Source organism: Mustela putorius, unplaced genomic scaffold, assembly GCF_011764305.1.
Source record: "Mustela putorius furo isolate JIRA1106 unplaced genomic scaffold, ASM1176430v1.1 tig00003858_pilon_pilon_pilon, whole genome shotgun sequence".
NCBI classification, from domain to species: domain Eukaryota; kingdom Metazoa; phylum Chordata; class Mammalia; order Carnivora; family Mustelidae; genus Mustela; species Mustela putorius.
The window spans coordinates 2,970,599-2,985,323 of record NW_025422010.1 but is presented as its reverse complement, the minus strand read 5'-3'; the positions used below and the strand labels follow the sequence as shown (position 1 = coordinate 2,985,323).

At 40.5% G+C, this 14,725-nt stretch overlaps 1 protein-coding gene across 1 annotated transcript in view; it reads right to left on the bottom strand.

The window, feature by feature from the left end:
* The window catches only part of MAPK1 (mitogen-activated protein kinase 1), a 105,752-nt gene that overhangs the window by 20,202 nt on the left and 70,825 nt on the right, over positions 1 to 14,725 (bottom strand). The window contains exons 4-6 of the mRNA XM_004742524.3: positions 12,378 to 12,494; positions 5,452 to 5,566; positions 5,039 to 5,170 (exon numbers count right to left, since the gene is read on the bottom strand). Coding sequence (XP_004742581.2) covers positions 5,039 to 5,170; positions 5,452 to 5,566; positions 12,378 to 12,494 — 364 coding nt within the window. The remainder of the gene's footprint in view (positions 1 to 5,038; positions 5,171 to 5,451; positions 5,567 to 12,377; positions 12,495 to 14,725) is intronic.

Below are 14,725 nucleotides of genomic sequence, written 5' to 3'. Positions count from 1 at the left end.
AGGAAGCAGGCTCCTTGCTGAGCAGAGAGTCCGATGTGGGGCTCTATTCCAGGACCCTGAGATCATGACCTGAGCCAAAGGCAGAGGCTTTAACCCACTGAGCCACCCAGGTGCCCTGGTCATCAAACTTTTGATGCTTTCTTCTACTGTTACGAGTGTTTTTTTTTTTTTTTTAAGGGGGGGGGGGGATTACCGATCTTTCAATGTTCACACCTCATATAATAAAAATGAGTACCTTTTCCCTCATATTTGAGATATTTACATTTCCTTTTTTAAAAACTATCATTAACCGGACTTAAAAGTGCCAGTGTTTCCGCTTCAGAATTTTAGTGTTGTGAGTCCCTGAAGTCTTACATTCATCTACTTATGTCATTTTTGTACAGATTCAGACTATTAGCTCCCTGCAGGCAGGTAATCAGTTTTATTGCTGTTCTAAGTCCAGGGCCTTGGAACCCCAATGGCACAGAACACTCAGATCTATTTATTAAATAATGAATTTATGTATGTTATAGTAAAAAACTAGAAACAACCTGGTGGCAGATTAAATATGGCCAAAAATTCTTTGCAGCTCTTCCCATCAATGGGTGGATTTATTTCTCCACCAACTGAATTTGGGCTGACCTTGTAGTTTGCTTTGACCAACAGATTGCTGCAGAAGTGTCTGCTATTTTAAGACTTTGCAGTTTCTGTTCTTTCTCTTTTGGAATATTTCTGCCATCAGAAGCAGCCCAGTTGGGTCTACTGTAAGATGACAGGAAATGACATAAACGAGAAGCAACTGTAAGATATGGTGAGGCCACCTCAGACCATGCAACTTGGAGCAAGATGAGCAGACCCACTAGGCTGTGCCTGGGCCAATGGACTTAGGAACAAATACATGGTGGTCTTATAAGGTGCCAGACTGTGGAGTAGTTTGTTACACGGCAACAGATAACTAAAGTGAACTTCAATGTCCAATATAAGACTAGTTAAAGACACTCTGAGTCATCACTACAAGGGAATACTATGTACCACTTTTCATAACTAGGGATACTGAAAGATCTCCAAGATACATTAATGAAAAAAAATTCAGTCTTGAGATCTCAGAATCCAGACCTACAAATTCCAGTGGTCTGGACTTTTATATAACCCTGTGATGCAGGTCCTACCACTAACTATTTTATAAACAGGAGGGGCACCTGGGTGGCTCAGTAGGTTAAGCCTCTGACTCTTGATTTCAGCATAGGTCATGGGTCTTGGGGTCCTGGGATTGAACCCTGTATCAGACTTTGAGCTCAGGGCAAAGATTCTCAGCTTGAGAGTCTCTCCCTCTACCCCTCCCCGGGCACACAGGCACGATCTCTCTCAAATAAAGAAATAAATTAAAAAAAAAAAATTTTTTTTTAAATAAATAAATAAGTAAGTAAATGGGAAAAATTGAGGCCCAGAGAGGTTAAGTAGTTTGTTTAAAGTTCACACAGCTAGGAAGTAGCTGGACTATGAACAGAAACTAGGAGCTCTAGCTGGAAAGCTCCAGTTTCGAACACATGATGCTACACAGCTCACTCTGGCACTACCAATTCCCATTTCCCCCTTTCTTTATTCTAGTTATAGTCCCTCCCTGCTTCACTATTTTCACCCAAGGACTACATTTCAAAATTAACTTCCTGAATTTTAGTAACGTTTATTGTTATCTAAATGAACAAATCTCAGAGTTCATAGCTTTAACCTAAGGACAGTAAGCCAAATAAAAATCTCAAATAATTTGATACAAATCACAACTAACAATAAAAAAGTGAGTAAACAAACAGGAGGGAAGCCTGGAGATCTACTTATTACAAACTCTTTTTTTTTTTTTTTAAAGATTTTACTTATTTATTTGACAGAGATCACAAGTAGGCAGACAGGCAGGCAGAGAGAGAGGGGGAAGGAAGCAGGCTCCCTGCTGAGCAGCGAGCCCAACACAGGGCTCGATCCCAGGACCCCGGAACCACGACCCGAGCCAAAGGCAGAGACCCAACGCACTGAGCCACCAAGTTGCCCCTATTATAAAGTCTTAATTATGCAATTTTGTTATGTATCCACCTCTTAAAAAAAGGCAACTTAGGAAATAAGATTTAGGTAACATGCTTGGGACAATACAGAATACAAACCAATCTAATCAGTAACACATGCAATGCACTTGAAAGTATAATTTTTAAAAATCTTATAATTATAATGCATTACATAATTACAAAAGTATAACTAAATAGGTAAAAGCTGCACACACCCTGGAACAGCAAATGTTAAAGGTTACTTTGGGATTCTGGTAATTAAGGGTGTTTCTTTTACCTATTCTTTCTATACTTCCAAACTGTCGCCCATGATAATACACTACCTTTATATCAAAGATTTTAAAAGACAGTTCCTCTAATATCCAAAATAAATTCAGTTTTATTTTATTTTATTTAAGATTTTATTTGACAGAGAGAGAGAGAGACAGCGAGAAAGGGAACACACGTAGGGAAGTGGGAGGGGGAGAAACAGGCTTCCTGCTTAACAGGGAGCCTGACTCGGGGCTCGATCCCAGGGCCCTGGGGACATGACCTGAGCCAAAAGCAGATGCTTAATGACTGAGCCACCCCAAAACAAATTCTATTTTAGACAACAGAGTGATTCTGAGCCTTGGCTCAGGTTAGTACATAAAACAAATTCAACATCTAAGCTGACAGTTACTAAAGTAAACACATAAAGAAACACACACAGTAGCAAAAGTTAGAAAAAGCTGAATTTCCAAGATTGATGAAATGTTGCTGTTTTTAACTAGGCTCCACACCTAACATGGAGATTGAACTCATGGCCCTGAGGTTAAGAGTTGCATAATCTACGGACTGAGCCATCCAGGTGCCCCTGAATGAAATGTTTTAAAATCATTAAAGAAAAGCCAGATCTATGTACTAACATGGAAGGACACTCAAACACAATTCTATTAACAGTGACCCTTAGGGAATTATAAAAGATTTTTACCTTTTTAGTTGAATATTCCTAAAACTTCTGAATTTTTACCAAAAATGTTAGCTTATAAAACAATTATTTATAGAAAGGAAATTTTAGATAAAAATATAGATATGTATGAAGATAAAGCTGTGGAAGAACAAGCACCAAGGTGCTGGCAAGCTGCTTTCTTCTCTCTGGTTTCAAATTCTGATTTCTTCCACTTTGAAGGACCCTTGTGATTACAGTGGGACCACTGAGATAATCCACAATCTCCTTCTTCTTAAAATCAGGTGATAAGCAACCTTAATTCTGTCTGTAACCTTAATTTCTCTTTGCTATGTCACCTAACATATTCACAGATCCTCGGGATTAGGATGCGGACATCTTTGAGGAGGGGGTCATTACTTTGCCTACCACAATTTTGTAATAGTATAAAGTTTTTTAAAACAGCCAGCTATTAAAAACCAAACAACCCAACCACCTAATATATTTAACAGACACATGCTAAATGGGGATAAAAGATAACATAATTATTAAACAAAGGTAACTTAAAATGTAAAAGGGTAAAATGAAATACATTGCCTCTTTCTTTTATGGATGAGGGCTCTTGGTATTTTATCTAAGAAATCTTGGTTTATCCTGGGGTCATGAAGATTGTGTTCTGTTTTCTTCTCAAAGCTTAATAGTTTTGGGCCTTATATTTAGGCCTATGTTCCATTTTTAGGTTTTATTTGGGGGCAATATAGATGTTTAAGTCTTCCTGCATCATTTGTTGAAGAAACTGACATAAGCAATAATACTGATAACTTTCGGGGTGCCTGGGGTGCCTCAACTGGTTAAGCTTCCAATTCTTGATTTTGGCTCAGGTCATGATCTCAGGGTCATGATATCGAACCCTGTAACCTGGTTAAAAGTCTCTCTCTCCCTCTGCCCCTCCATGCCCTACATGCTTGCACACATGTGTGCTCTCTCAAGAAAGGAAAGAAGGAAGGAGAAAGGGAGGGAAGGAAAGAAAGAAAGAAAGAATGAATGATTGAATGAATACTGGTAACTCTTTAAAAAAAAGTAGCAAAGAGGACGGGGGTTGAGGAGTGGCAAAAATGGGTGAAGAGGGGGCGCCCGGGTGGCTCAGTGGGTTAAAGCCTCTGCTTTCGGCTCGGGTCGTGATCCCGGGGTCCTGGGACTGAGCCCTATATCGGCCTCTCTGCTCAGCGGGGAGCCTGCTTCCTCCTCCCCCTCTCTGCCTGCCTCTCTGCCTACTTGTGATCTCTGTCAAATAAATAAATAAAATCTTTAAAATAAAAAAAAATGGGTGAAGAGGATTAAAGGGCACAAACTTCCAATCCTAAAAGTAAATAAGTCACAGGAACAAAAAACAGAGCATAGGGAATAGAGTCAATAATATTGTAATGCACTTATCATGGTGAGCATTTCATAATGTATATAATTACAGAATCACTATGCTGTGTACCTGAAATGAATTTTTTATTGTATGTTACCTACAATTTAAAAAAGAAAAAAGAACTTTTTTGGAAAGGAGCAAAGAGGAGCACCTGCCTGGCTCAATGGGTAGAGCATGTGACCCCTGACCTCAAGATTTTAAGTTTGCACCCCATGTTGGGTGTAGAGCATACTACAAAAAAGAATAAAATAAGGGATGCCTGGGTGGCTCAGTTGATTAAGTGTATGACTCTAGATTTTGGCTCAGGTCATGATCTCAGAGTTGTGAGATCAAGCCCCACGTCAGGCTCCATGCTCAGTGTGGAGTCGGCTTGCCCCTCTCCTTGTGCTCCTCCAACTCCTGCACTCTCTCTTTCTCTTGCTCAAATAAAGAAAAGTCTTAAAAAAAAAAGAATAAAATAAAAATAAAAGCAAAGGTGGCAAACTATACAATCATTCATAAATTCCTGTACCCTACTGCCCCTGCTTGCAAATAAAAGGTAAAAAAGAGTAAGTACTAAATAAGGTATTACCCAATTGCCCCAGACTTAACTTTTCAGGCCAGTGACCTAATGATTTAAGTAATAAAACAAGCAAGCAAAAAATTAAGTCTAAGAAAAATAATCAATAAAATAATATTTACCTTTGGAATCAGCATTTGGGAACAGCCTGTTCCATGGCACCTTATTTTTGTGTGGAAGAGAAAGCAAGTAGTTTCTAGCTTTTAAATTTATTATACAGTTCAGGTCTTCCTGTGATGGGGATCCAAGAATACCTATCAGATAAAATAATGAGCTGTTAATTATACAGACTCAGGCCGACTGACCTTCTGGCTGTGGACACAATGGACCCTGATAACTGTTTTCTTACCATCTCCCCATGCTTACCTTTCTTAAAAGTTTTCACAAGGATCCTTAATATTTGGAATCAAGCAAGATTACAGACTCATAGGTTAAAGGGATGTCAGAACTATTCTAGTTTCATGAAATGACTCTTATGTAAACTGTGGCAGGTGAACTGAGTAAATCTAGCTCCTAAAATGTTTGGTAACCTTACCCAGAATGTGGTTCAGCTGGTCGAGATAATGCTTCCCAGGGAAGATGGGCCTGTTGGACAGCATCTCTGCCAGAATGCAGCCTACAGACCAAATATCAATGGACTTGGTATAGCCCTGTAGTGGAAAGGGAGAAAAGACTGAGAATGATATGTAATGTTACAGGACACAGTGAGATCCTCCTACAGAACAGGTACATGGCTGACAGGAATTTTACCTTCTCCTTTGGCTCTATAATTCAGAAATAAGAGAAGAGAGTGTGCAGATACAAATAATAATTTGGCTTTCTTCTAAGTTGTTGGACAACCAAGATTACTTGATTTTATTTCTCTCTTCAAAGTTGATTAACTTACTAATAAATGAGAATTTCCAAAGTATACTTCATTCCTTTCCTCAAATGATTTGAAAGAGAGCAACCATATAAGCTAAAGCTGGCAAAAGGAAAAAACATTAATATCCCTTGCTTTAGGACATCTGTGGCCAATTTATTTATTTTGAAAAACCTGGAGACCAACTCAAGGCACTCAGAGTCACTGCTATACTTCCAGAGTTTCTTTGTCCGTTTTGCAAATCATTTTCAAAAAAGTTAGGCTGAAAATCCTTGATCTCTAGTGGGGCTATGGGGTGTGTGGTGTGTGCTGGCTCCAACGTATTTTACTAATTTGTATTTGTCGTCTTTTTCTATTCAATTTTTAGGTATAATTTTTCTTTTAAAGGAATTCTGTGAAAAGACTTGTAATAATTATCTGTCTAAATCATACAACAGTGTAAAAAACATAGCTCTCCAAGGAGTGTAAGTTGAATTTTATGGAAAATGCAAGGTATAATGATAAATGAACAGAGGAAAAAAAATTCAGCCAAATATTAAAGTTTAGAGAAACACAGTGGGAAAAATTTTTTTTGAAAATCAAACACAGAATGATCCGATCTGCAACTATGATAAACTTAGGTTGAATTTCAAGATTATTCCCCAAATTCTTGTAACCCAAAATAGCTTTTGCTTTGAGCCAAAACCAAATAAAGAGGAACATTTAAAACACACACACAAAATAACTAAAAGGAACCAGGGCTACCTGGAGAAATGGCTGCTCTAAGTCTGGGACAGGGAACATACTATAAGCCTGGAGCGTCCAGTGCCAAAAAGTAAGGAATTGCTCAAAATTAGTGGGGACATGTCACAGAGGCTCCCGTTAGAAAACTCAGGACAACTTGAACATCAAATACAGAACGGTAGGTATGGAACTAAAGCCAATGAATAAGATAACCATGAATTAATAAGTGGAGAGAACTGAAACAAAGAGGGAATGACAGAGCTACAAAATTATCAACAGATGGTAAAAGTAGTGGTTCAAAGTATGATGAAGAAGATAACTTCTATAACCTTGAAGTATTTCCCCACTAATTTCTAATTTAACAATAATCTAATCTATTAATCTAATAATAATTATTACCATATTTAACTATAACTATCACCGCTATATGTATATGGTAAGAGAACCAGAGGATATCACTGAACCAAAATATCAACATGAACTTCACCAATACGGACATTAACCATGCCTCCTGATACAACACACTGAAAACAAAATATAGTTTTTGTGGTAGTCATGCCCAGAATACATGACATAAAACTGAGTTGCATGAGCACCTGGGTGGCTCAGTGGGTTAAGCCTCTGCCTTCGATTAGGTCATAATCTCAGGGTCCTGGGATCGAGCCCCACATTGGGCTCTGGGCTTGGTGGGAAGCCTGCCTCCCTCTCTCTCTCTGCCTGCCTCTCTGCCTACTTGTGATCTCTCTCTCTGTCAAATAAATAAATAAAATCTTAAAAAAACCCAAAAAACAGAAAACCGGAGGTGCATTCTACAAAACACTATTCTAAGGAAATATATGCTGAAATGCTTAGGGATAAAGGGGCCCATCTATAATTCACTCTCAGAAGATTCAAAGGAAAAAAAAAATCTACACACGTATACAGAGAGAATGAAACAACAAACAAGACAAAGAATAAAGAACTGCTGAGCCTGAATCTCAGGTGAAGGATATACAGAAGTTCTAGCCAGCAGTTCTCCCAGGTGGTCCAGAGCCCCAGTGGCTTCCCTCTAAGGATCTGAGAGGTGACACTACTTTTGTACTACTAAGGTGTTTTCCTTTCCATTTATTCTCTCACAAGTGCACTAGAAATTTTTCCAGAGGCTATACAGCATGTGACAACACTGTCCATGAAATATGACAATATTTGGAACATCTGCTTAAGTCAGTGAACTAGTATTTTCCAAAGGCTAAATATTACAAAACCATGCGTCAGTGAATGTAAGGTAGCCAAAGAGGTCCTTTTTTTTTAAAGTATTTTATTTATTTATTTGACAGAGACAGAGAGAGATCACAAGCAGGCAGAGAGAGACGGGGGAAGCAGGCCCCCAGCTGAGCAAAGAACCTGACGCGGGGCCTGATCCTAGGACCCCAAGATCGCGACCCGAGCCAAAGGCAGAGGCTCAACCCACTGAGCCACCCAGGCACCCCTAGACCAATAGGTTTTAATAAGACTGTACAAAAAGTTCAGTGGCATGGTTTCAGACTCCACAACCAAGTTTTCATTTTGTTCATTTTCTTCACTACAATATCAACAAGGAATAGTCACAAGTAGCTAAAAAGACTACTAACATACTCCCTTTCCCAATTCTATGTGAAGACTCTTCTTCACAGACTTAAATCCAAACAACCTACTGGCCAGACTGAGTACAGAACTAGGAAAGAATTCAGCAACAGTCTATTAGGCAACATGAAATGTGAAAAATGAAAACAATGTCACTTTTCTAACTAAAATGTTTCTGTGATGGAAAATAAACATACGTTTTTATGAAAAATACTTATGTCAACAACAGTAGCTTTATTATTGTTATTTAGATATCAATACTTCTTAAAAATTTCAGTATTGGGGCACCTAGGTGGCTCAGTGGGTTAAAGCCTCTGCCTTCGGCTCGGGTCATGATCCCTGGGTCCTGGGATCGAGCCCCACATCAGGCTCTCTGCTCGGCAGCCCTTCCTCTCTCTCTGCCTGCCTCTCTGCCTACTTGTGATCTCTGTCTTTCAAATAAATAAATAAAATCTTAAAAATTTTTTTTTCGTATTAATTTCCATATAGTAAATACTGATGGATATAATGCACATAAACAAATCTTGCTTCGGGTCTTTGATACTTTCTTTTTTCTTTTTTAAAGATTTACCTTTTTGGGCGCCTGGGTGGCTCAGTGGGTTAAAGCCTTTGCCTTCAGCTTGGGTCATGATCCCAGGGTCCTGGGATCGAGCCCTGCATCAGGCTCTCTGCTCAGCGGTGAGCCTGCTTCCTGCACTCTCTCTGCCTGCCTCTCTCCCTTCTTGTGATCTCTGTCAAATAAATAAATAAAATCTTAAAAAAAAAATTTATCTTTTAAAAATATTTTATTTATTTATTTGACAAAGAAAGACACAGTGAGAGAGGGAACACAAGCAGGGGGAGTGGGAGAGGGAGAAGCAGGCTTCCCACTGAGCAGGGAGCCTGATGCCAGGCTCAATCCCAGGACCCTGGGATCATGACCTGAGTCGAAGGCAGACACTTATCGACTGAGACACCTGGAACCCCAAAGATTTATCTTAGAGAGAGAGCGTGTGAGCGAGCGGGAAGGAGGGGCAAAAGGAGATAGAGAGAGTCCTAAGCAGATGCCACATTGAGTGTGGAGTCCAATACAGTGCTCGATTCCACAACCCTCAGGATCCTAACCTGAGCCAAAACCAAGAGTCAGACGCTTAATCAACTGAGCCACTCAGGAACCCCTAGTTTGACACTTTTTTTTAAGAGAGTGAAGGAATCTTGGGGTTCAAATGTTTGAGAACCACTGCCTTATACTTTTCTTGCAAACTGAAGATTCTATGAAAATAAAATGTTATAAATACACAGCACTCTAGCCAAAATGGGGACAATATGAGTATAGAAATAAAAAGATGATAATGGACAGGATGTATTTCATGAGTCCACAATAATGTTTTAAAAACAAAGGTAGGAGGGTGCCTGGGTGGCAGAGTCAGGTAAGCCTCCGATTCTTGATTTTGGCTCAGGTTGTGATCTCAGAGTCTTGAGACAAGCCCTGCTTTGGTCTCCCCCCTCGGCAGGGAGTTGGCTTACTCCGTCCCTCTCCCTCTGCCTGTCCCCCTGCTTGTGCACATTCTCTAAAATGACTAAATCTTTAAAAGAAAAAAAAAAAAGGTGGGAATAGGAAGAGAAAGAGAAAAAACAGAAAGCTCTTCATAGAAGAATGGCAGTGCATTAATGTAGAAGGAATAACACATTTGGAAAATCACCATTTTGCACCCCCCAATATAATGATAGAGGCAAGGGGTCATCATGGGGTAAATCACCAGGGTAAGACTGCTGAGAAACAGGAGCTCCATATATGTGAGTTCCAAGAATCCACGGGGTTCCTGCCAGAAAAGTGTGACCTAAACCTAATCATAAGGAACCAATCTGTACTCTGCAAAGTATTCAAGGACATGAAGAAGACAGGAAGGGCGGGAGGACCGTTGTAGAGTGAGATCATAGACTGAAAATAAAACAGAAACAGCTGTAAAGAACTTTTGGGCGGGATAACTGTGATGTCACTAAATTAATGCTATTGTCTCAGTGTGCTAAGGGTACTATGGCTGTGGGGAAAGAACACTGCTCTGTCTTTAATGAGTATTATTAGTATGGCCCAAAGGGTCTAGGAGTAAAGTCTTAGTTTATGTTGGTGAAGTATCAGAAGGTTTGACTAGACGGAAGAGAAAAGGTGGCAGAGAGGCAGGCAGAGACAGCCAGGGAAGGAGTAATAAGATATTGAAAGTTCATAAACCGAGGGAAGGGGTGTATGGGTGTTCACTGTGCTCTCAATTCTTCTACGGGTTTGAAATTGTTCTAAATTAATAAAAAGAAAAAAATAAATAGAGAACATTCTCAGGCTAGAGGTGCTGTAAATAAAAAGAATTCACACTCAGTTTTATTTTAGCTAATTCTACAAGTAAGAAGTGCTGGGCACTGTGGAGAACAGAGGTCATCCTTTTTTGGTTATTCCGCCCCCCCGCACAGCATGCAGACAGTGGAGTCATCTCAAGTTGGGATGGAGACTGTAGGGCCACGAAGGCACCAGGATAAAAATCATACCATCTGCTCTGTTTTACAATCAGTAGGCACCACGGGCGTGCGCGCGCGCGTGCACACACACACACGCGCGCGCGCGTGCAAATGCTTCTGGTTTGGAATACCTGTCACATGGCCAGTCCAAAGAAAGAACCTGCTATTTGGGATTATGTGTGATACAGAATTATGAGAATCAACATGGCATTTTCTTCTTCAAAACATCTGTTACACTACAGTTTTCTTTATAATGGAATTTCTTTTAATGGAATTTTACTTTTATAACCAAACTGAACAAATGTATATCAAGAATAACTAACTGCTTTAAACAAATTCCATTTGCTCACAAAACAACTTATTGTTCATCTCAAGCCCTTCTACTATATGAAGGATGCAGGAAGAGTGTGAAGCCCATGGGCTCACTAATTCTCTTAAAGCTTCCTGGGTCAACTTCTGGTTCCTAGATCTGAGACACAAGGCCCCATGTCTACTCTCATTGCTTTTCTTCAGGGATCTTAACATTACATTAACAGTAGATGGTGTTGAAGATCATCACGATAACATGACTCCCAGCTAATCCTTGGGCTGGACCCTGGTAATAAGTTCCTCACCCTTCCTCTAGCCTTGGAATATGTGCTCTGCCCACCGTTCCCACAGCAGCCATTTTCAAGGATGTAGCCTTGAAAGAATACGTGTTTTTGAGACTATCTGGGCTGTATACGTTACTGAGCCCAGTTAAGGGCTCTATATAAACTTTAAAGGTTTGGCAGATGAGTGCCGAGATTTACTCATGTTGTGGCTGCCCAAGACGAGCCCTGTAATAAGTTCCCTTACATATTAAGACTGCCACTACCCATCTGGAGTGGTATGCCTCTTTATTTTCTCTTTGCCCACCTAGTACTGGGGGTAGTCTGCAAACCAAGAGATAGAATTAAGTTCAAAATCTCCTAATTTTGAGATATTAGATATAGAAGTATGTTGGGTCCACTTACTTTCTTAAATCTGACACTCATTCATACACTATTTGCAAATGATGTATTAAAAATACTGAATCTCAATCTCCACAGCAGCCCTCAATGATTGCCACCTGGCTCATAAACCTAAAAAAGATGTCATACTTCACTTTTTCTTGCTTTTATAAATTTATTCAATCATTTCTTACAACCAAGACACAGATATTGTTAGAAATGTTTGCCTTCCACCTGTATGCACTCTATACAGCCACTCTGAGATGCAGAGGTACATCTATCTGGAAGCAGGACTACCATACAATTTTGAAAGAATCCATAATACTTCCTATTCTTTCCATACCTACATTTTCTTCCAACTATGGTTGTAATTTTGCTGAAGAGACCTTCTTCATTACCAGATAAACCTGACTTTTGTAGAACAGCCCCGGTCCACCTTCAAAAAAATACGCACTATCATAACCTGTAACAAACCCAGCCTGCACTCATCTGTGGCAGCAGCAGGTGTTAAGAGCTGCCATAGGTAGGACTTTAGAAAAGTTGACCAAGGGCTAGGACACAGACCATTTATTGTTAACAGTGAAGAGATGGGCATGCCCCCCAACTCTACAACACATCATCAGCACTACTCCAGCAGAGAGACAGAGGCCAAAACCCAGGGCCCAGAAGGTTAATGCTGAACTGGAGATTAAGGCAGCAGCTTGATTCTGGCCAGACAGGTCAAGCCTCAAGCTAGGTAGAGAGGCTTACTGGCAACAAATATCCAAAGTTCTTTTGCTTCTTGGTTTTCTTTTTATGAAAACCTATGATCCTTACCTTGGAATTCAACATGATTTCTGGAGCCCTGTACCAACGTGTGGCTACATACTCCGTCAGGAACCCTGTGTGATCATGGTCTGGATCTGCAACACGGGCCAAGCCAAAGTCACAGATCTAAGAGAAAAAAAATGGGACACCTTAGAGACGCTAATGAAATTAGTATCAAAACATCATAAAAATAAAAAAGATAATAGCAATAATGATGATGATAAGCAGATGCTACCATTACTATGTGGCAGAAGCTTCCCTGTTAATTCTATATGTTCATTTTTTTTTTTAAAAGATTTTATTTATTTATTTGACAGAGACCACAAGTAAGCAGAGAGGCAGGGCAGGGGAAGCAGGCTCCCTACTGATCAGAGAGCCCGATGCAGGGCTCGTTTCCAGGACCCTGAGATCATGACCTGAGCCGAAGGCAGAGGCTTAACCCACTGAGCTACCCAGGCGCCCCTCTTTTTCTTTTTTTAAAGATCTTATTTATTCATTTGACAGAGAGAGACATAGCAAGAGAGGGAACACAAGTAAGGGAGTGGGAGAGGGAGAAGCAGGCTCCCCGCTGAGCCTGGGAGCCCTATGCGGGGCTCGATCCCAGGACCCTGGGATCATGACCTGAGCTGAAGGCAGACGCTTAACGACTGAGCCACCCAGGCGCCCCTATATACTCATTCTTATACAATCCTCACAACAACCTGGAAGGTAGTGATGACCATTCAACATGTTGGAGATGAAGAACAGGCTGGAGGACTCTGTTAAGAGGCATACTCATCTTTCATTATCTGCTTATCCCAAAGAAATCTTGCTTAGGTCACTTGACAAAAACTGTTCTGGGTAAAAATAAAGTTACCAGAAACTGCCCAGGGTCCTTTCTCGGGCCTATTCCTGCTGGTCCCTGAGGATAACACTGCTAGATCGGCTCCTTGACCTACACTTGCCTTGCTTCTCAGACTTTACTTCCTGCCATTCTTTTACCTGTTCCACAAATGTAGGTATCTCCAAAGGGTCTTTTATTTATTTATTTTTTAAAGATTTTATTTATTTGACAGAGAGAGACACAGTGAGAGAGGGAACACAAGCAGGGGGAGCAGGAGAGGGAGAAGCAGGTTTCTTGCCGCCAAGCAGGAAGCCTGATGCAGAGCTTGATCCCAGAACCTTGGGATCACGACGTGAGCCAAAGGCAAACACTTAACGACTGAGCCTCCGAGGTACCCCAACCTCCAAAAATTCTTCCCACTTTCCTCCTCTTCCATGTAGTCAAATCTACTCCCAAAGCCTTACGAAGTCTCATATGCTGAAGACGAATTTTTTTAAAGATTTTATTTGACAGAGAGAGAGAAAGGAGAGCGCAAACAACTGGGAGGAACAGCAGAGGGAGAGGGAGAAGCAGGCTCTCCACTGAGCAGGAAGCCCAATGCAGGGCTTAATCCCAGAAACAGGGGATCATAACCCCAGCCGAAGGCAGACACCCAAACGACTGAGCCACTCAGGCATCCCAAATACTTTGGTGCTACTCCAGACTCCCAAACATATGAAATTTAACTATAATATACAGTTGACTCTTGAAGAACATGGGTTTAAACTATCCAAGTCTGCTCACACATGGACTTTTTTTCAATAAAATATACTGGAAAACTTTTTGGAGATCTGCAACAATCTGAAAAAAAAAAAAACCTCACAGATGAACTGTGTAGCCTAGAAATACCAAAAAAATTAAGTTAGGTATTATTGCAGGAATACAGTGTATAATACATATGACATACAAAATATGTTAATTGACTTGATGTTGTTGGTTAAAGCTCCTGATCAATAGAAGGTTATTAAACTTGGGGGGAGTCAAACTTATACACAGAATTTTTTTTAATGAGGATTTTTTATTGTATGGGGGGGTGATGGGGTGTTGGTGTCCCGTATCGCTGTGTTTTTCAAGGGTCAACTGCACTTCAGCTCACACAACTGGAGGATGTTTTAATTCCTCAGCATCTGGAGAACTAACCTGAGAAAGCGGGAGACACGTTAATAAATACAGGCCAGAGTATAAGGCAAGGCAGCCTGGAAAACACACTGTTTTGGAGCATTACTACTTTAATTCAGTTAAGAATATAAGCCTGAGGGGCGCCTGGGTGGCTCAGTGGGTTAAAGCCTCTGCCTTCAGCTCAGGTCATGATCCCAGGGTCCTGAGATAGAGCCCCGCATCAGGCTCTCTGCTCAGCAGGGAGCCTGCTTCCTCCTCTCTCTCTGCCTGCCTCTCTGCCTACTTGTGATCTCTGTCTGTTAAATAAATAAAATAAAAAAAAAAAAAAGAATATAAGCCTGAGCTCAGGCCATAAAAATGGAGACAAGGAGGAAAG